The following is a 22329-nucleotide window of genomic DNA, read 5'->3' on the forward strand; positions in this document are numbered from 1 at the left end:
CAAGCACTTCATTGGACTGTAGAGAAGCATCTTTGTAATCCTACAACATAGGAGTGCAGTAACCTTACACTCCAAAAGAAGAAAATTCCAGGGGAAGAGAGGCACAAAATTGGGGATGCTCTGGGCTAGTATGCAGTGAAGGCAGAAGTCTAACCCATATCCATTGCATTTGTTTTCTAAATTAAAGAGCAAAATGATACACCTCTAACTTTACATGGCACGTCCATATTTTCAAGTTAAAGATAGGTCAATCATCAACTACCTTAATGAAAATACAGGCTTTAATACTTATTCTGCTCTAAACTTCAATATTTCCTCTGTAGAACTCTTTTGAAGGTAGTTCGATCTTATCAACACTACTAGATGTACAACTTAAATTATACAAACGTTCTTTTCACAAACACTCTTGCAATTTCTTCTGTACCGCAATTTTTATTGTAGGCAAAATAAAAGCAGGTTTTCAAACTGAGAGGATACTGGAAATATTTTCTGTTAGTAGCACCGGCATTTTGACAACTGTCAACAGTTATACCAGCATCCCCAGTATCTCTAGACAATTTGACTAGAGTAACAATTTGGCTAACAAGTAATACTGAGGCAAAAGAAGAAAAACAATGCAAGTATCACAAAATAAGTCTTAAGATTTTATTATTTCACAATATGGTTGTGTACCTGTATTTTTCTTCTTCATTTTTGAAGAAAACTGCTTTAGATACACTGCTACAAACTCAAACAATTGATTTATGACATCCGTCTTCATCTAAGATACTGCCACTACTTCCTAGGAAAGAAGAAATACTTTTCAAGTTCAGTTTTGCTCAAGATGCAGTTCATTTTCTATCATTTCAGTGGTCCATATGGTAATGGTCAAAGAAGCACTCATATCTGACAATATCTTAAAGCTTTCAGAACAGATGAATTAAAGAAACAGAAGATGGATGCAGAAGAACCAAATCAAAGCACAGAGGCATGATATTGTTTCTCAGAATGTCGTCAGAAAATGTGTTTATTATGGAGGTTTTCTGCTTTGGGTTTTGTTTTGGGGGTTTTTTTAAGAGCACAGGACAATAGTTGAACAAATAAGTATTTTCCCATGTTCTGTTTGGTTCTAGTCATTTGTTGCGCTGGATGGTTTTCCTTTTCCTCCGCTTGAATAAGCAACAGCACCTGCAAGTGTGACATGAATTACACATGATATAAAAAGAAACCACAAAACAAAACTATTTATTGCATCTCATTTGAAGTATGTAGCTCAGGTATAGCCAGCACCACAAGGACACATTAAGCTCTATTGCAGGTGATTAATTTGTTAGAGAATGAAACCGAAGTAGAGATATTTTTGACAAATTTCACCTTTTTTTGGAAAAAAGTATGAAACTAAAAAAGCAAGTAGTTATTAAGTTTAGAGTATTGATGAGAGTATCAAAAGCACAGGTACTATAGGCTGACTTAAAAAAATATTTGTAAGAATAAAGAATATTCCATTACCAGAGTACTCTTTCATATTAACTGGCAATACGCCAAATAGAAGCTTGTGCTTATGACTGTGTCACCTAAATGGTGCACTTAAGATGCTATTGTTGCTAAAACCAGGAAACAATTTGAGCTTCTTTTGTCAACTAGAACTCGGAAAAACTTTATCCAAGGCTATTCCACATGACATTTTAGAAGCAAATGTTAATGAATAATATAATTAATGTCCTGATCCAGTGCTGTGATACTATTACAGTGAAAAATCACAGCTTAAATATAAAGAACACTGGTATTTTTTTTCTGCTTTGTTGCATACTACATGAATGAAATTAAAATTGACAAACAGTGTGAATTTCACTTAGCAAATAGAGAAAATCTGAAAGAACCTGAGAGAACACTACAAAATGAATAGGAGTTCAGGGAGTTAGATATAGGTAATATACAGAAGGACTGCAGAAGTCCAGAAAGTACTTTTGAAAATAAACTAAAGAGGAAAGCAACAAAAAACACGCACAAAAAGAATTCATTTAAATTGTAGTCTTAGGCTTATTTTAAGCAACTCCCAGGTCCTGAATACCACCTTCAAATATAAACCTTCACTAAAGTGTTCACAATGTGTGTGATCAAAACTGAGTATGCAAGCTGTCTACTCTAAGAGCTTGCCCCATAGAGTTGTGGTTTGGTTATTGGATTCTCGCTTGCAATGCTATACACTGAAGAGTCTTAAACTATGAAGTACAGCAGTAGTGAAAATGTAAATGTACTGCATGAATAGCCTTGATCAGTAAATCCTTTAAGTTCACCAAGCATTTTCTATCACTAAAATTCAAAACTAATCCAGATGATTTAGTTTGGAATATGGGAAATGGGGAAAGCATTTAAAAATCAGGGAGAATAAGGGTCTAAAAATAAGGTTCTACAGGGGGTGAGAACAACATCCAAAGTAAGGGGAGACAGAAGTTACCTTCTCAAAATATCCAAGGCACCCTGTCGCTCAGTCACTGAAAAAGTAGCAGTGGGCAGAGGCAAACCAGAACTGCTCTGAAAGTTACATAACTTTCAGTAGAAAAAAACATTGGTTATTGATGAAGAGGAAGCCCAAATTAGAATTCAGTAGGGGAAACTACACAGGTAAGTATTTTCACAGCTAGCAGAAGTATCATACTGTATTTACTAAATTTAAAGTACTTCTTAAAGAGGATGCGTAATTGGCTTGAAGGGTAGTAGCAACTGAATGTAACTGAAATTCCCCCATAACTACTAACCCTTCTTTTAGCATCTGTCTATAACCACTAACATTCATTATCACTTAAGCTTTGAATTTACTTGTAGATGTATGAACTCCAATTTAGTTTAATTCTTTTTTCACCCCAAGTATTTTATATATGTACGTGTCACGCATCAAAGCAAAGCAGTGTTCCTCTCTTTCAACATGAATTATCCTATGACCCTTGAAACAGGAAACCCTACCCTCAGCTGCGATGGTAAATCACTCTAATACTTGTTCGAGATAAGTATGCCTTAGGGAAAACCCACAGAAAAATTCTGTCTTGATTTATAACATTAGCATATATAGAACGCAGCTTACATAAGTAACTGCAGGAAGATGGCAGTACAGCAGAGAATTAATTTATATTCTAGAACAGCTATCAAGAATTTTAACTCTTCACTCTTTAAATAAATTTTGCTTGTATGGATCACAACCCAAGTAGATCTGTCTTCTTGAATGTTTAGGTCTACTTGGATCCTCTTTGCAATTCAAACGTACTTTATGTTCTCTTGCTTTCCTTATTAGAAAATTTTAATTCATACTTGCTGCAAATATCATACCATTTTTTATTTATTCTGCATAGCCTATTTAGTTTGCTACTTCTCTATCAACCAGAGGAAAAGGGCATCATGAAATGCCGAATTCAAGAGTTCTATTTTTAACCTACATAATGCAGTGCTTTTTTAATCCTCTCATCTTTTGAAGTTCATAATACTACTATAAAGAGTATAATTTCTATTAACAGTTCTTTTATTTAGTTTTTTTAATTATAAAAACTATTCAACTGTATTTCAATTCAATGAGAAATTTCACTAAATGCTGAAAACTTTTATTTGGTGTAGAAAAATAAATACCTTATTAATATATATCATATCCAAAAAGGACTCAAGGAATGCAAATTCCATGATGAATTGTAAACCATAGGACTGTTTTGGAAATCTGAACTGAAGTACACTAAAACACTGTGGGTTTTTTTAAATCTAGAAGTGTTAGACTTCAAATTGGCTTCCAAGGCCAAGCAAATGTAATTTTAAAATATACTGACCTTTACATGGGATTATGTCAGATCAGACTGTATCACCTGACAATAAATTTTATGAAAGGAACATAGCCCTGAGATTCACAGTGCACAATTCCTAACAGCAATGTACACTTGCTCTTAAGCATACTGTCACTAGAGGGTGTTAGTGTCACTTACACATAATACAGATATTACATTGCTTAGGTGCATTATTAAGGACTACTAAAACACAAATTTATTATACTATTCAATATGCATGCAAAATACAGAAGAGAAGTTTTGAAAAAATCTACTTCCAGGAAATTATTTTCTTTAAATAAAGCATTTAATGACTGCTAACTTTTATCTGTAGTTTATGTAGCATTTCTAGAGCAGGCAGTATAATAGCAATCTATAAAATGCAAAAAACACTGCACTTTTCCTGTGCAATCTAAAATGACCTTTGGGGTATTATCTGAGGTAGCAATCTCAGCATTATGGCTTTGAATACTTCTTGTCCTTCTTAAGACATTATCGTATCCTTTGTCCTGTTCAGTACCCTTCCTTCCACTTGGACAGTGCTTTGGGCCAGAATTCTAAAGCAACTTAATTTGCCATTTGATAGCTGTGGCTTTATATTTGCCATCAAGCATGTGGCAGGCACTTTACTGCAGCATTAGTAACAAGTGTTTTAAGTGGCAAAAAAGATGCAATACACAAAAAGGACAGATCACTGCCTGTTTGCCTATCTCTGCCATCCCACAGAAGAGCCTTTTGGTTATTCAAATCACACATGCTTCATAGAAGCAACTGTTGTGATGGCTAGCAAACAGTAAAGACAGGTTAAATGCTCAGCTGATAAATGAAAGAGCATCTGTAGAAGATTATAGATAGATCTGTAGATCCCCAAGTGTCAGGTCAGCACAACAATCAGGTTAGTTTTCTCCTTGCTTTATAGCTTCATTAACAACTGAAATAGGGCAGAAAGCAACTTCTCTACAAATTAAAAACAAACAAACAAACAAAAGAACCCAAACAAACAAAAAACCAAACAAACAAACAAAACACCAAACAAACAAAAAAATAAACCAACAACCCCCTCCATCCCCAACACTCACAAACAAAATAACCAAAATAACCAAAACACAACATCCACTGCTAAAGTCATGCTATCTGCACAAACATGAAAATGACACAGCATAAGATTTAGAATACATACTGCATGTGAGTACATAAATATTTATCAAACAATGATACATTTGGTTAAATGTTGGTTAAATGTCCCAAAACAATAAAATCCTTACTGAAGGAAAACATCTCAAACCTATCCTTTCTGATTTACAGGATTTCACTGAAATGGTAGCAGCTAAATTACATTTGTCTTCACAGTTAAAAATCATACATAATGGGGGCAATCCCACACGAGGGGAATTGTTTTTTAAATCTTTTAAATGAAGATAAAGTTATACTAAGTTTCTAAAACTAAGAAAACATCTAGAACAAAGAATGAAGCATTTCTAAATAAGAATCAAGTTTGTCTTGTCAGAGTACGAGGAAATGTTACTAACAGAAGATATGAGCATGAGAGGTTAGCTTTGTTCATACTTTCAGGTGGAGAAAAGATTATGAAAGAGGCACAAAGTCAGTCTTTTGAGAAAACAATGTCTCCTTAAAACGAAAAATATCCATGTCACAGACATGAAGGGTACTAGAAATCCCATTACCTTAACTTATTCCGCAGTGTAAAATCTATAAACAAATGTTTAAATGTTTCACAACCCCCTTTGATATTAAATCTTGCAATTCCCATGTTAAAATGTAAAATTATCTAAATCTGCTAGAGTGCTCTTTCTGAGAAAATGTATGTACTTATGAATTGATGTTTGATAGCAAAGCTGGACAGGGTGAGAGTGAGTGGTGTGCATGTATGTTAATAACTGCCAAAACATAAACCAACTTAGAAATATAAAAAACTACCCCCAAAAACCCCTCTAGTCACTGAGGAAACTTCAGCTTAAACAGACAGTGCTGAAACACTAATTTGAGTGTTACATACTCAAAGAAAAAAAAAATCAATCTAAAGAATATGACAGTGAGACTAGTTATTTTGTCTGTAACAAAATTAGCTAAGAGCAGGCCAAAAAGGTCAAGCATAGCATATTTGTCCATTATGTATTCATATCAGAAAATACGAACTTCTAGACTTTTAAGGAGCTGAACATCTTGGCTCCTGAGAATTCTCTTAACTTTCTGCAGATAACTAAATGAAGTAGGGATCTAAAAATGTGTTTAATTTTGTTAAGCACTACTCAAAGTGCAAGAAATTTAATCTTTTTCTGTGTGTACATGGGCTGAGCATAAGGAAGATTATCACTGTGCTTATTTGAAGAGAGAGGACAAGGAAGTTATATACAGGCAGCCTACCAATATCTTTGCCCCTTTGGATTTTTTTTTTTTTTGTTTCAAATACATATATATGTTTATTCACTGTATTCTTGACAGTAAAACAGTACCATGCTCCACAAAGATGGCAGCAAAGAATTTAGTTCTTCTCAATGCTCACAGAAAGCCACTGCAAAAACGTGGCCCTACATACATCTCCATTCAAAATTACTAATTACACGTACAAATAAAGCTTACCTACCAAAACCAGAACCTGTAGAACAATTACTTCAAAAAAAATTGCACTTTGAGAAATTTCCCAAACTTAGGAAAATGCATCCTAGAAAAATTGCTGCTACTGAATTGTTCTGCTGCTAATGTATCCTTCACACATGTGTGCCTCTCTTTTATGGTAAACTAGATCCACACCCATGTAAAATCCTATTTCAAGCATAATTATAAAATAAAACATGTTAGAATTCATACCACCTTAAGCTATCAAGAATATTTTTCTGTACCATTTTGGAAGTCTAAGTTTACTACTCAAATATATAAACAATAGTTGTCCATCCCACGGTAAGAGATCCTAATATTTTTCTCTTTCATTATACTGTAACATTAAGGAACCCTGAAGTTATGTTTTAGTGATTAGTTAGAGTATTATCACAGACTAATACTCTGATAATTACTTTGTTTACAGACATAAAAGAAAAGTTCAAACATTTGCTAGTGATTACTACTTATTTATGTGAGTTTTTTTCCAGATGTTAATACACTAGCTGAATGCTACAATATTTAAAAAGAATGCTTTCCCCTTTCAAACAGAATAGAAAGCAAGAAAAAATATCCTAGTACCCATTAAAAAGGTTGATGTAAAGTATATCACAAACTACACAACTTAAAGGCAAGCAGGATTTGAAGCAGGCAGAACAGCTCCCGAAGGTGGCTTTTTGTAAAAACAGTTAACTGTTTCACAGAATTAAAAAATATTTTGTCATTTATAAACAGACATTTATTTTTAAGTTCATGAAATTAGTTTTAAACCAAATAACAAGAACAAAGCTCCTGGGGCTATTTCTGCCTGCCTGTGCTGTATAACTCACCACATGTTCAACACTTTCTGGCAGCTATACAGAAAGAGAGTAAGGGAAAAAAGAGAATCAGAATACAATACAAAGGAAGAATTTTACATCTTCCATTCATGCTATTTGGTAGTCAGAACACTATCTTAAAATAAATATTTCAAAATAAGTTGAAATATCAAAAATGCATACACTTCTCTAGCCAGTATAGCAAGACACGGCATTGAAGGCTTAGCCTAAAAAAGTACAAGATATAGGAACTCTACTATTTAAAAGCTTAAAGAAAAAATTAAGTATAGCACTGTAGTTTTGCTCCTCACCAATGGCTATTCAGTTCAGACAGTATTTTCTGAAAAACTATATGACAAAAATATTGAAACAGCTGAGCAAAAAACATCCAGAGAATATACAAAGAAGGACATACTTTGTTTCATCCATTACTTCTACTTCTGCAGGAGCTGTGATGGGTGCATTTGATCGGCCTGCAGTTGGGTCATCTGTGTTCAGTTCTCCATTTGTTGAGCTTACTACCTGAAATCACAAGAGAGATCTAAAATTATACTAGTGCATTTTTTAATTCCTAAGGTTACAATACAATTTAAAAATCAGTAATTTTTGAGATTTCCATAGTTATTTTTATTCCAGTAACAGTATTTCTCCAGGTTTTATTCTGGCATTCTTGTGCTCTTGTAATTTTCCTTTCCTATCTATTAGTGGATGGATGGATTCAATGTGAGTGGAAGAAGCAAAACAACTCTGTGGATGCTGTTTGCTAATCTCCCCCACATCTCTTTAGATCCTTAAGGGAAGGCACTAAGCATTTTTCCAATACCAGTTCAGTCAGTCTAACCCTATCTCTGCTCCTTCAGTGTATTTATGTTCCTCAGTTCAGCTCTTTACACTCAGAGTGAATATGAAGGCCTGAATCGGTTGTATCTCGAAGAACACTCACCAGAAAAGGAGAAAACTAAGGCTGTCTTCTAGACCTAAGAGTATAGAAGGTGTCTGATTTTTAGGACAAAAAGGCATCAACTGCCAAAAAAATCAATAAAAACCAGATCAATCTTCATTCCTATTAGCTTACCATCAAATTTCTATGTAAATTGTTCAAGTCACCATGAAAGATGTGATTTTCTGGGAACATTTGTCTGGACTTTAAACCAAGTGGAACCCAATATTCATGTCAGCTTTTCTGCATGACAAATGCAGCCATTCCAGAGGCTTCTGTGTTATTCACCCCACAGAATACAAAAAAGGAGAGATGGTTATCTGGTTGTAGACAAGTGCCTAAATGATCAGAGCTGCTGACAGTGCTAATTGACTGACACCATGGAGCGGTCTACTAGCCCCTAACTAGCAGCAACTGCTTGGCAAGGCAGCAAGCATAGAAATGTAATTCTGGACAAATAATATAAAAGTTTTCAGAAAATGTCTGTAAATAATTAATCAGCTATAGGGACTAAGATTAGCCCATAATTCAAGATTACTACCAGCTATTGCCTGATGGTCAGAGATTAAGGTAGATGAAAGGAGAGGGAAGGAAAATCACCACCATAATATTATTTCCCTCACTCTTCCAAACTCTCCTCTTAGTATAGCAGTTATGTCTCATCTATTTATAACCAGAGCAAAGAGCCTAGCCTATTGAGGTTTGTTTTGTGGTTCCTATTGTAACTAAGTACAGTGCTTAAGAGGTTTGCTGCACTCAAGGCATTTTCCACATCTTTTACTGACATCAGGCTGAGATTTGCCCTTTTAAAAATTTCACTAAAATAGGAACCACTGCCAAAAAAACCATGCAGACTCATAACAAAATAAAAGATACATGAGATTGCAGGACTCTAACTACTTAGTCAATATAACTGAAGGAATCATGGGAGACTGGACTTTATTCCTGCAATCATAAGTAAGACAGTAGAATTTCAACTAGGTGTTTTAAACTTAGTTTCATATCACTGGGCATGACAGAAGCACCTCACATTCACTGACAGAAATAGGTAGGAATTGTACTTAACAAACCTTAAGAGGGGGGTGGAGCAGGCATCCTAAACCAAACATGCTGGGTTACTGTTATTGGGTTTTACAGAGTCACAGAACATTCTGAGTTCCCATCATTGTACATATTTACAAAGAAAAGAGATATAGTATTATCCAAACCACCTCACCACGTATCTTACTGTGAAGGTCATTTCATTGCTTCTTGTAAAATACCTAGAGTGGAAAAGTGCATCAGAAGTATTTGCTAACTAAGACAGGAGTAGTCATAAAAATGTAAGGGTAAAAAAACTTTGTTCAACTTGACCACCAAATGAGTTTGCTTCCAAAGGAAGCACAGAGGCACAGAACGGTTATGGATGGAAGGGTTCACTGGTGGGGTCATGCTCACATGGAGCTAGCTCCCTGTGCCTAGCTATATAACTAACCAAAACTACAGCCTGCACTAATCCATATACAGCAATGCCCCCCAGTTAATACTGTAGTCAACCTTGCTTGCAGCCCTAATAATACAGGATTACTGCTCCATAATCTAGACTTAAAAAGAACCTCAGATCCATGCTCAAGATTGAGTAAGAGTGGCTGATGAGAAAAAGAAGCCTTTGTCTTCAGTTTACTCAAACAGAAGTAGGGTACATCAAGAAATACCAAGGCAGGTATATGCCCTTTTCTAGATGGGAAGCAAGCACAGTACAATTTAGCATTCCTGACTGTTGTAAAGACCAGGTCACAGTTTGCAGAGGCATTTGCAAGAACCCCTGTTTTCCTCTCTTTTCCTAAAAAACAAATGAAAATAAGTATGACTTCTACACAGATATCAAACATACTGCCCAACTGCAGTATCTGTGGGGCTTTTATATGACAGTCTCTGTCACACTTCTTTCCCAGGAGCACTTGTTCAATTATTCACATCTATCTTCTTGGACAGCACATTCAAAAAAAGAGATCAAATTTAACTATGTACACATCTTCATTTGAATCAGAAAATATGGAAGTAGTCCTTCCTACATTAGTAATATTGTAAGTATTATGTATGTACTGTACTAATCTAAGCTGACTTCATCTTTAAAGGAGCCAAAATGACCCTCTTCTGAGGTCAATGTGTTACTATCTGTTAACAAAGAACAATGCTTATTGCAGCTTATTCTTCAAACTGACTTCAAACTCAGTTTTTCTTGACAGTGGTTTCCATTAGCTGGACAAATTTCTTTTTCCTAAGTTGCTTTATTACTTCGACTGTTTACTTTTAGAGAATTTGAAACGCTATTGAAAATTTCACACCACATAGCAAAAGACTGCCCTGCCTTGCTCTGGTCAATAATAGATAATCTCTGCCTTTGACAGATTATCAAGGAGAAGGAGACCATAGTCCTTCCCACACACATAACACAGGCATACACATTCACCAAATACACAAATACTATGAAGTATAACTGCCTGTTGTATGACTTAGTTTAGATAGGAGGAAGATGAAATTCTTTCTGGAAAGAGTTATGACCACTGAAAGCGCAAGTGAAAGCATATATAGCATAAATCCAAAAAACACCACCAGTCGTGCTTCTTCAGAGCTATAAATGCCCTGAGTTTCACTCAAATCTACCACAGCCAAAAGCAGCTCTAGGAGCTCATCACTAAGATGAAGAAAATTAAACTAACAAAGACCCCTACAAAGGAGTACAAGACATAGGCAGGAGTGCTTCAATTTCACTGTCTGTAAGGCTACAGCTCATGAATTTAATTTCATGTTACATCAGTAAAGTACTTCGCAATCCTACCTAAAAGAGCCTTTAATAAGGCAAATCATTACATTTTTCTCTCCAACCACATGCCAATCAGCTCAAAAATGTGCACAACACAGGCAGGAAGATACAGGAACACAACAGAACTGAAAAAGAGTGTCATCCAGATGACACTGTATGCACTGAAGGAGTGATACAACAAATTCTGTAGCCAGAATGTACAAGTAAGGCAGAATGAAAATTCATCACAGTAAAGCCACATAAAATGCTAAAACTTTAGGGGAGAGAAGTTACATAAAACTAAGTTTGCTTTAAGAGAAACTTTTAATTTAATTACTTGTGACTCAAGTTGGAATGGATTTCCCTTGATGAAATCAATAGCCTGATGAAAAAGGGGAGGCACAAATAATCTTCTAGAAGACTTGAATACAACTATACTGAAAAAATTAGGATATTTATGTTATGGTTTTACACCAAAAAATTCTGTTTGGTTTTGCACCAAAAAACGTAGATGAACATTTTTCCTTGAACAGTAACATAATTAGGTTTCAAAAAACTAATATTTTTAAAGTTTCAAGTTATAAGTATCACAATACTAAAGATTAACTTAAGTTACTCACCTGTTTTCAAGCGGGAGAATAACACTAAACTGAAAAGCTAAAACTACTTTAAGCATTTTCACAACTTTATCCTGCTTTAAATTTAGTTCCTTCAAATTTAATTAGTTCTTTACAAGCTTAATATGAAGAGCACCTATATAAAGCAGCATATGCATCACTGGTTATTTCTTGGTACTCTCTATGCCATGAGGTAAAGAAACAAAAGTTCCACCCACTAGCCATTAATTGTGGAATAGACTGATTTCTTAGATACATGTTCCTCTGGAAGCTTGATAAAGATCATTTATAACACAGTTAATCCTGAATACCAATCATTAATGGTAACAGTAAATCTACAGTCTCTACACTTTCTTTTGGATTACACAAACTGATCTTTTACTTGCTATGTTCAAAAATCAATTGGAAAATAAAAAATAATTTTCGCCGATTTTCATTATTATAATCACAAAAAGAAATTGCAAAAATTTGAAACAGACATAGAAAAGAACTCTTTCATTCCACTAAGAATCTCAGTAACTGAATTCTCTGCCCAAAATTAAAGCCCCTAAGCCTCTAAGCACATCTCTAAGCAATTCACTAGTGATATTACACGGTTCTTTATTTTACCTTCAAAAAGTTTTCAGTTAAGACAAAAGAATAAAAGTCATCATAATACCTTTTCAGTTCACAAATGCTAAGCAAAATTGATTTGTTTCATCTAATGCTTTAAAATCTTGACCTCTTGAAGGAGAGGAATCTTGCTACTCAAACCTACTTACATCAAATATAAAAATCTTGAAAGCAGTTCCTAAGTACTTTACTGGGAACTCTTTAACCATCTTTCAATCTAACCTCCTTTTAAAGAAGTTCCCAATAAGAAAGAGAAAAGATAAGAGGAAGATGATCAGTCAGTAAGTGATGAAAAAAAGTAATTGAATTGAATAAAAGGAACAGATTAAAACAGTATTTATGAGTGCACAAGCAGACTGCAGCTCATGCAAAGAAAGAAGTAATTCAGTGTTGTACAACTGACATTTTGAAAAGTGAGCCAAACGTAGGAAAACAAAGGCACAAAAACTGTTGAATGAATTGCTGGCAGATATGAGTTGATCATTAGTAAGTCTGCTGAACTAGAAAAATGGACTGAGATAAGTGGAAGAAGGGATATCTTCCCCTTAGAACTCAATTTCCTAATACTATTTGAAATTTTACTGTTACTACAAAGTAATATTAGACATGTCTAAGCACATTAGGATCTTTTGAACACAGGTTTAGGGTCTGAGATGAATGAATACAAAAAACAGAACAATACTTGTTAATGAACAAACCAGTTTGGACTTCAGTGGTTTCCACTTGAACTTATCACTAAGAGCATGCAAATGTATGCTAACAAACATATACACCAACATGCAGACTCCTTGATGTTAATATGTCACAGAAAAGAATCACTAGCACATCTTAATAATCACCTAAAAATGAACCTCAGAGATGACATCAGCAGTAGTATTACAGATGACTAATAGCACTGGACCAAAAAACATTCCACTGTCACTTTAAAATAATCTGACAGATTTTCGTATCTTGCAGAAAAAATTGATAAAACTGATCTCAAAGATGAGCAATGGCTCACTAACATCACAGCAAAAAACAAATTTCCCTTCAATTTCACACCTCAGACTCAACTCCTCATTTGAACAATTTCCTGTGTGATTTTTAGTATTAGTCTCCTTGAAAGCAATTAGGAATGCTACTGAACCAAGTTAACAAATAGCATGATTCAGTTTGTATCCCTGCAACAAAGGGGTATTTGACAACAGCTAGGAGCTATGTCACAGCATAACTGGAGAATACTATCTGATTTTGTAAGTGCCCTTAATAAGGAAGGCATGATCACCCTACAACAAAAAGCAATCCAGTGAAAACATCCTGCTGCACAACACTTGATCTTCAAAGACACAAGCCATAGCTGCAGTTTTGCACAGTGCGTTTATTCACGTGGCAATTGCTTTGCCTCAATAGACCTAAATGACCTGAACTGAGACAGGCTGCCTGTAGCTTGTGAGGAAAAAAGGACAGGAACGCTGTATAAAGAGTGCGGAATACTAGTGTTACTTATTTCTTAGAAAATGTTCTTCCCGTCCCGAAGGGGTATTTAGCACATTTTACAATGGAAGAAAATTTCTTGTAATTGTTACATTTCACCTGACAAAGAATAAAACGTTTCTTAAGTGCCACAATTGCCAGAGTCATATGACAACAGTCTAAAAGTTCTACTAACTGTAATTTAACAAATTAACTGTATGTATTTTTCTAAACCTAAAATACAGGAAAAGAAAGTTATTTTAAACATTTGTTAATGGGAAGAACAAAACTTAACTTTTTCCTGGTACACTGTAATAATTATCATCAGCTAGATTTTTTTACATTACACATGACAGCTGTTTCTAAAATAATGAAATTTAGAATGTTATCACACTGACAGAACCGCAGCCTTGTTTTCTGTACCCTCAACTTTTCATTCTTTCTTCAGGTCATAATAATTTTTTTCAAAAACAAAAGCTTCAGAAGAAACATATGTAACTTAGAGATTTTCATAACCAAAAATGCAGCGTACAATTTCCACACACAACCTCCACCCAGATAAGACTGCAAAGCGAAATCATTTCATTTTGGACTCAAACGTCAAAATCTCACACAGACTTCACAGCTGGCACTCTGAATCTTTCAGTATTAATTCCTTAGACATTACTTCAACTATTTCATACCTAAACGTATTCAAAGAGCGAGACATCAAAAATTTGAAAAACTATTTTAAAAATGGAAAACAAACCAGGGAAAGAGCTCTTTGAAGATGAAATAAACTAATAATACAGGAAAAACTTTTGGTTTTTACACATATTTTTCACTAAGATGTGTGAGGTGCTGCCCTGGGAACATTTTTCTAGTCAATTAATGCTTGAATAAAGGAGTGACATTTAAGCAAACATCACTAAATAGCATTTTAATTTGATGTTTACTTAAGGAACAAAAAACATAGCTTGAACTGAATTCAGTGAATTGTGGATTTCAGTTGCTAATACAATTAATACATTTTAAGTCTAAACTTCAGTTACTTGCACTGAGGTAAGTACATATTCTGTAAAAAAGACAGTTTAACTGTTTGAAGACTTTATTAAGACATACGCAGGAAAAAAACCAGAAAGTTCCATAGTTTCAGCATCTGTTTTCATTTTGACAACTGAACTGTGAAATAATAAATAATAGCAGCTTTCTGAACATTACAGATAAGCAAACTTTATATGAAAACATGAATCATGTGATACATTACAAGAAAGTAGTATTTCATAATGCAAAGCGACTGATTCAAGTCATGCAAAGAAGCAGAAAATACCTGGACAGAGCCACCATGTCTGTCAGATGCCAGGTGAGCCCTCAAATGATGTGGATTGGTTTGCTGTGAGTCCCAAGCTGCCCTATGATCTGCTGACTATCATTTTTGAATGTATTTGTATTGAATGATTTATGCAAAAGAAGAAAGAAAATAAACCATTTGTGCATTGTCATATATTATTTTTGAAAACTACAGAAGCACTACACACTACAATCCCTATACAGATTGCCCTTCCACATTATCAACATACTTACACATGCCTTGATATAAATTTTCATATAGAGCTGAAGTAGCTAAATCTCAAAATTCTTAACAAGAAAAAGATACAACCCTCCAATTTTGCTTAGGTAAACTGACACAGCTCTGAATTCCTAACATTGTTACCACCAAAGTCATTAGCATGGTTTTTAAAAAAAAAAAAGAAAATGTTATACATAGGTGTTAGAACTGAAAGAAAGGATACAGTGTATGGAGGAGAGACAGTGAATAAAGAAGAATGAGTAGGGAAAAAATTCACTGCTTATTCACTACACTATACCATAGTTTCAAACAAGCAAACTTTTGGGAGATATTTATGTGTCTCTACATATGTAGACTTTAACTAAGATCCACTTAAATCAAAGTGAAAACAAAGAAAATCTAGAATCCATTTTATTTTCAAGTTCTAATAAAAACATACCACAAACAATTAAACAATAGACATAGTAATGGTGATAATTTTACATGAGCAGTTTACCTGATTTTTGGATTGTTGAATTCTGTCTCTGTGCTGATATGCTTCTCTGTTTGAAGACATCGTCGGGTCTGAATGTATTGAACCCACTGGAGTAGGCTACAAATATAAATAATATGTAGCAACTGGTAAAAAAAATAAATTTCTAAGTCTCACCAAAAGTTACTGGTTTGTAATAGAAAATAATTTATAAATCTGACTGTTTCAAATAACACAAAATTATCAGATTAAAGCAGAACCTTCACTAGGTATTTACTAATACCAACAAGATAAAAGCAAACCATGACTTACAGAATGTATTGAAGTAGCAATTCTAAGTATTATCACACATTAATTTTCTGGAAGACTTTAAGCTGATACTTTCTGCAGTTAGCAATTACAACATTCTGATGAAACCTGATGAAAGGCTTAAAATAATTTTTAATGTTAAACACTGAAAAAACGTTTTGCAATAAAATAAATGCTACGATCCTTTCTGAATCCCACAGAGAACTGCAGTGTGAAGCGCATAATCTGAAACTAGTCAAACATACAGATATTAGCCCTCCCCTCCCTACATAATAAAAAGTGAAAAAGTTGAGAAGAGGAAGAAAACCCCATCTTCTACCATTTCTTAAATTATATAAACAGCATGCTTCCTGAAATCTTAGATGCACTGCAATGAAATATGCAATGAATTATGCAATATTTATTCATAATGAACTGATAAATATCCGGAGTACACACCTCATACGCAGAGACGCTATAGTGCTGCATTTCAAAAATACTTTTTTTCACAAAAAAAATACATGCAGTAATGACAATTACTTGCCAAATTTTATGTTCCTTCAACTCAAAATCAATCTGAATTTCTACCACCTCATTTTGGATTGAGAAGAGATGTACTTTGATATTAAGAGCACATTCAGAAAGAGACTAAATATGAAGTATTCAAGCCAGAAGATAATGTCGGAACATGCATCTGCAGAGGGGCTTGTAATACCAGCTGTTCACAACTCTATTAGCAGCGTTGAGATGCACATATCTTATAAAACTCAAAACTGATTACAGAAAAACCCATTAAATTACTAACAGCTGAAGTGTACTCACCAACTGTTTGCCAATCCAGTCATATTCATGATCAAACATATAGCCTTTCTGATCAAGTAAGTCTGTGAAGAGCTTTCTTAAGTAGTCATAGTCTGGCTTTTCAAAAAAATCTAACCTTCTTACATAACGTAGGTAAGTAGCCATTTCCTCTAGATAAAAAAGAAATATATAGATATTTGCCATTGTCTGTTTTAATGGAACTCAAAAAAAAAATCCCCACTACCTTTTTTCATTTTTAAAGCAACTTGTACCTCTCACCATGAAACCTGAACAGTTGCTCACCATGAATCTGTGAAGCACGAGAAAGAAAAGTTACTTAATAATGTTCTTTGAGATGCTACCATATTCTGAGATATACTACCATATTCCTAGTAAATGAGACCCCACTAATTTTTCCTTCCTGTTACCTGTTAAAATCTTCTATTTAATGTTCCAATTCTAACACACAGTGTGCAAAAATGTGTGTAGAGAAATGCCTCTGCTTTCTTCTTTCTTTCCAATCAATTTTACCAAGACAAGACCAAAGAAAGGTAAAGAAAGGGGTATAAAGAATCAGCTTCATGTCCACAAGGCCTGTGACAAATGAAAGGAAAAGGATTTCCTTTCATTTGTCACAAGTTACTCTCAGCAAATCCACTTAGCCTGTCAATGATATTTTGATTACCTTTTAAGGTGTTCATTTATATTTTGGCAAAATCATGTCCATGTCATACACGTCCCCTGTTCCAAACACTTTACTACAACTTCTAAAACATGTTGTATTTTCTTCTGTCCAATTTTCCAACACTTTGTTGGCTCTTACAGAGAACTAGAAGTGACATCTGAAACTTTTAAGTTAAATATTAGTTCAAGTAATAGTTAGTAGCAGTTCAAGCTGTTTCTAATGCAGCTTGTTTTTAATAGGGTATAATACCAGATTTCAGCTGAATAGGCTTTCAAAATTTTCAGTGTGATGATACATGCACAGACTAGTTGATCACTGTAAGCACACACAGAGTATTTTTTTAATGTTTCCTTTAGAATAATCTTTATTGGAAGAACAACAGAATTAGCTTACTATTGCTTCAAAGGATAATTCTTCTATCTGGGTCCAATATTATTTAACTTATCCATCAATGATTTGCACAAAGGGGCAGAGGGTCCTCAGCAATATCACTGACAGCACAAAGCTGTGAAGAGTGACTGATACCCCAGAGGGCTGTGCAGCCCCTTCAGAAGGACCTCAACAGGCTGGAGAGATGGGCAGAGAGGAACCTCCTGAAATTCAACAGAGACAAATACAAGGTCTTGCACCTGGGGAAGAATAATCCCATGCAGCAGCACAGGCTGGAGGCCAAACCTGCTGGGAAGCAACTCCATGGAGAAGGACCTGGGAGTCCTGGTGGACAGCAAGCTCTTCATGAGCCAGTATTGTGCCCTGGGGTGAAGAAGGGCAATGGAATCCTGGGGTGCATTACGAAGAGCAGGTCAGTGGAGGTGATCCCGTCCCTCTACTCACTGGCTGTGTCCAGTTCTGAGCTCCTCAGTACAAGAGAGACATGGGTCCAGCAAAGGGCTACTAAGTTGATCAAGGGACTGGAGCACTACTCATAAGAGGAAAGGTTGAAGAAGCTGGGCCTGTTCAGCCTCTAAATGAGGCAACTGAGAGGGGACCTGATCAATACATATAAACATCTAAGGGGATGTCAAAAGGATGCATCCAGGCTCTAATTCAGCGGTACACTGCAATACCAGGAGAAGCAACGGGCAGAAACTGATGCACAGGCTGTTCCACCCAAACACAAGGAAGAACTCCTTATACTGCATAGGTCACTGCACACTGGAACAGATTGCCCAGAGAGTTTTGGAGTCTCCTGCACTGTAGATATTCAAGAACAACCTGGACACAATCCTGTGCCAGGTGCTCTGAGATGGCCCTGCTTGAGCAGGGAGATTGGACCACATAACCCACTGTGGGCCCTTCCAACTTGACCCATTCTGAGATTCTGTGATCTATTACATGTACTGTAATTTTAAAGCCAGATGTTTAGCAATTTTCTATGTCAGTTTTATTTTATAAATTAATGCACAACATTTTTATTAACAGTAGGCCTTACCTGGGAAGTTTTCACACAATACTTCTATAGGCGTTGCTCGTTTAGTGTCTCCAATTTTCTGGTAACGTTCTTTTAATGTATCCGCCTATGACAGAAGAACAAACAAGCTTCTGAAGTTATATAGCTTGTAGACATACGTTCAAAAAAACTCGAAGCATGTCAATAAAAGCAAATGGTCTGAAAATAGGACAGAGGAAGGAATCAAAATCCAGTACCTTTAAACCTTGCCATGGGAGACTTCCTCTGAGAAAATACATAAACATATGACCCAAAGCTTCCAAATCATCTCTTCTACTTTGCTCTGAAACAAAACGCAAATATTATTAGAAACTTCCACCTCTGTAATTTTACATTATATTTAAAAGACTAGCTTCCAGATTATATAAAAATAATAGTTATAGCTCTACCTTTCAAAGTAGTTGAAATCAAACTGAGCATGTAGGGGCATTCTTGTGTACTATGGACTGCCTTAAGAACACAACTAAACCCAGAAAAAACGCAGACTGCAGGTATATTCATTCTCAACAACACTTAAAGCAAATTATCGTGCTGTAAGAAATTGTTCTCATTCTAAAACACATTTGACCCTTAAAACTGTATTTTAAATCCAACATTTTTTATCTATTATTTGTGAACCTGAAACAATTTAAGAAAGCTTCAACAGAATTAATTTTTACTCTACAAAATCATGGAGAATAGAGTGTTTTCCTCAGGGACCTATTATGCAATTTCTGAGTAAACCAAGGGTGGATTGCAGAAGGCTCAGAAGCACTATTATTTGAACAGAAATCACCATGTACATGCAGCCTGCTATCAAGACTAACTGAAACATGAGCTTTCACAGAACATAATGCTCACCAAAGCTACAATTCCTCATCTGCAGTAAAGCAGTGGCAGTCCTTCAAAAAGTTCACAGAAAGTTAAAGAAAAAGTAAGGTAACAAGGAAAACAGAGCATATTCAGAGTTTTCACATAGTTTTTAAATTAAATCTGTCATTTTTGGGAAAACTAAGGTAATAGTAAATAATGACTCCTTAAATTATGAGAGGAAAACAGATTTTTTCATTTCCACCTGACTTCATGCTGTATTGCTGTTGAAAGAAATATTATACATTGTATTATGCACTGCAGTAAGAGCCAGTATTTAATTCTAAATTTGACTTTCTCCCTGACATAAAGTAGAAAAACAAAATATTAACACTGTTTCTACTCAGTATTTCACAAACAAAATCACCATGCTTTAATAACAAGAGAAATGGAGCAGGAAGATAAATAAAAAATGTGTGATTTTTTCAAGCACATCCAAGTCAACAAATCCAACCTGGCTCTGAATATTGCCATAAGTATTCTGCATCTGAAGAACAATTTCCATGAAAATAGAACAATCTGTTTTCTAGCCCTAATATTATTTATTATCAAACAAGTAAAATACCAAAAAAAAAGATAGTGGTATGTCCTGGGTTGTAGTTTAGGATGTATTCTATCACCATCTTCAGTTAATGGCCCATCAATGCCTTTTGCATGACTCTCTCTTTAATGGGCCATTAAGGCTCTCTTCCATGACTCATCATCCCATTGTGAGATGCTCCGCCCATGGGGAAGAGCCAAGCATTCTCACCTGGATATAAGCTGGGATTTGGGACAGTAGAAGCAGCCCTCTCCCACTGGATTCCCAGAGGACCGGAGCTACCAGACCTTTCTACAAGATTTCTGTTTCAGGAAGACCACCTCGTCTGGACTGTTTCCATCACCCTGATCAGGTTGTATTCTGACTCTGTCAGTGGTTTTTCTTTTTGTATTTATTTTATTTTATTTTATTCTATTTTATTTTCCTTTTCTTCTCATTAAATGTTATTTCTGACTTAGAGCCTCTCACTTGGTTTGTTTTCAAAACCACAACATGGTAATACGTAGGCTACCTCCAGCCCCTCACTTCACCACACATCTACCAGCCATATAAAGCTCTTTCAGATATTTTTCCTTCACTCATTTCCATGTTTCCAATTCTGTTGCCAACACTCCTCTTGTTTGTGGTTCTCTTCTCCACTCTTGCTGTTCACTGCTGCCACTTGTCTCAGTGAGGGCCCTCCAGACAATAAGGCTCTATTTGAATTTCTCTGCCAACCCTACAATATCCCACTAGCTGACTACATGCTATCCTGATACAATCTCCTAGGTTAAGAAAAAAACAGGAGTAAGCCACAGAGTTCTTGTCTGACAGGTTTCAGTATGTGAAAGCAATGTTAGGTCCAGGTGCCAGCAGAAATCCTGTGGTCTTTATGTGGTAGGATGAACATGCAGAAATCACTACTTCAGGGGCAGTGCCCCTGACAAATATCTTGTGTAATGCAGCACATTTCATGTAAGGTAGATCACTGCTAAGACGATATCAAAGCACAGAGGAATATTAGAAATGTGCAACAGATGGTCCATCTATGAGCAACACTTTTGTGGGTACAGCCCACAAAAATATACTGGAAAGCTCCATTTGGTCTTTGCTAAGGGACAGTAATTCCTCTCTTTCAATTAATTTCTAGAAATTACGCCAATGCAAAACTAACCCTTTGTCCTTAAAAAAAACAACAACAAAGTAATAGCATCTTATTGAGACAACTGCTCCATTAGAGAATCTATTTATGAAACTTTTAATCCTTATTATTTCAAATTAAGGTAGTTTTGTGGTGTTATTTTGCTGGGGTTTTGTTTGGGAGGTTTTGGGGTTTTTTATGATATGTGGACGGTTGACTATATTTCTGTAGCACAAGTGAAAGTTTTCTGGGAACTAGGATAGAACAAGTAAATTATGCACTTAAAAGAATGCTATGGGAAAGGATTTTGTGTTTGCTTTAATTTGGGTGACAGGGATTGTTATTTAGAATCCATTCAAGTTCTTTACTGATCACTCTGGAGTAATTAAGAAACAGTAGTCAAATATCCTTTCCTATGGAAATCTTCAAGAAAAGACTGAGAAACAGGAAACCCAAAAACTATACACTGCTATTATTCAAAGAAGGACATCCAAAAAACCAGAAGAAAACCAGTAGCGGACTAGCTGGAAGACAAAGAGATTTCAAACATCAGCTGGAGGAAGGGCTGCAGATGTATACAGATCCTACTGTATCACATTTTAATGAAATTGAGAGGACATGTTGCCTAAAAGATAATACAATAATAACAAATACACAACAAAGCTTTAGGGCACATGGTTTTCTCTCTCTCAAAGACATCTGAATCTAGCTAATTTGTAAGAAACTAATACTTTTTTATTTAGCTCATAAACTACAGACAATTAATTCAAATAGGCTGTTTTAAATACAAAATAGAGCTTCAGCAGGCTATCCCCAGAAATCATCTTTTTTTAGCCTAAACAACTAAGTAATCATAACACAGTTTAAACAACAGACATTCAGTCTTTACTAAGCATCCAGCTCCCTAAAGAAAGTTTAGGAATGCTCTAGAGGTAGAAAGATTATCTATTTG

The 22329-nt window shown here is 35.2% G+C and overlaps 1 protein-coding gene across 9 annotated transcripts in view; it reads right to left on the reverse strand.

Annotated features, from left to right (window-relative positions):
- Window positions 1-623: 623 nt before the first annotated feature.
- Window positions 624-22329, reverse strand: part of CSNK1G3 (casein kinase 1 gamma 3) — an 81567-nt gene continuing 59861 nt past the window's right edge. For 4 of the 9 annotated variants that reach the window (XM_066338976.1, XM_066338974.1, XM_066338973.1 and 1 more), the window contains 9 exons: window positions 19065-19150; window positions 18850-18934; window positions 16754-16902; window positions 15668-15763; window positions 14932-15027; window positions 7632-7738; window positions 7229-7252; window positions 2438-2529; window positions 624-1167 (listed from right to left, as the gene is read on the reverse strand). In XM_066338976.1, the coding sequence (XP_066195073.1) occupies window positions 2472-2529; window positions 7229-7252; window positions 7632-7738; window positions 14932-15027; window positions 15668-15763; window positions 16754-16902; window positions 18850-18934; window positions 19065-19150 (701 nt within the window). In that variant the 3' untranslated portion in view covers window positions 624-1167; window positions 2438-2471. The remainder of the gene's footprint in view (window positions 1168-2437; window positions 2530-7228; window positions 7253-7631; window positions 7739-14931; window positions 15028-15667; window positions 15764-16753; window positions 16903-18849; window positions 18935-19064; window positions 19151-22329) is intronic. The other 5 variants (XM_066338979.1, XM_066338977.1, XM_066338980.1 and 2 more) reach the window with 5 other exon arrangements.

The sequence above is a fragment of the Sylvia atricapilla genome, chromosome Z (genome assembly GCF_009819655.1).
Source record: "Sylvia atricapilla isolate bSylAtr1 chromosome Z, bSylAtr1.pri, whole genome shotgun sequence".
Classification (NCBI taxonomy): domain Eukaryota; kingdom Metazoa; phylum Chordata; class Aves; order Passeriformes; family Sylviidae; genus Sylvia; species Sylvia atricapilla.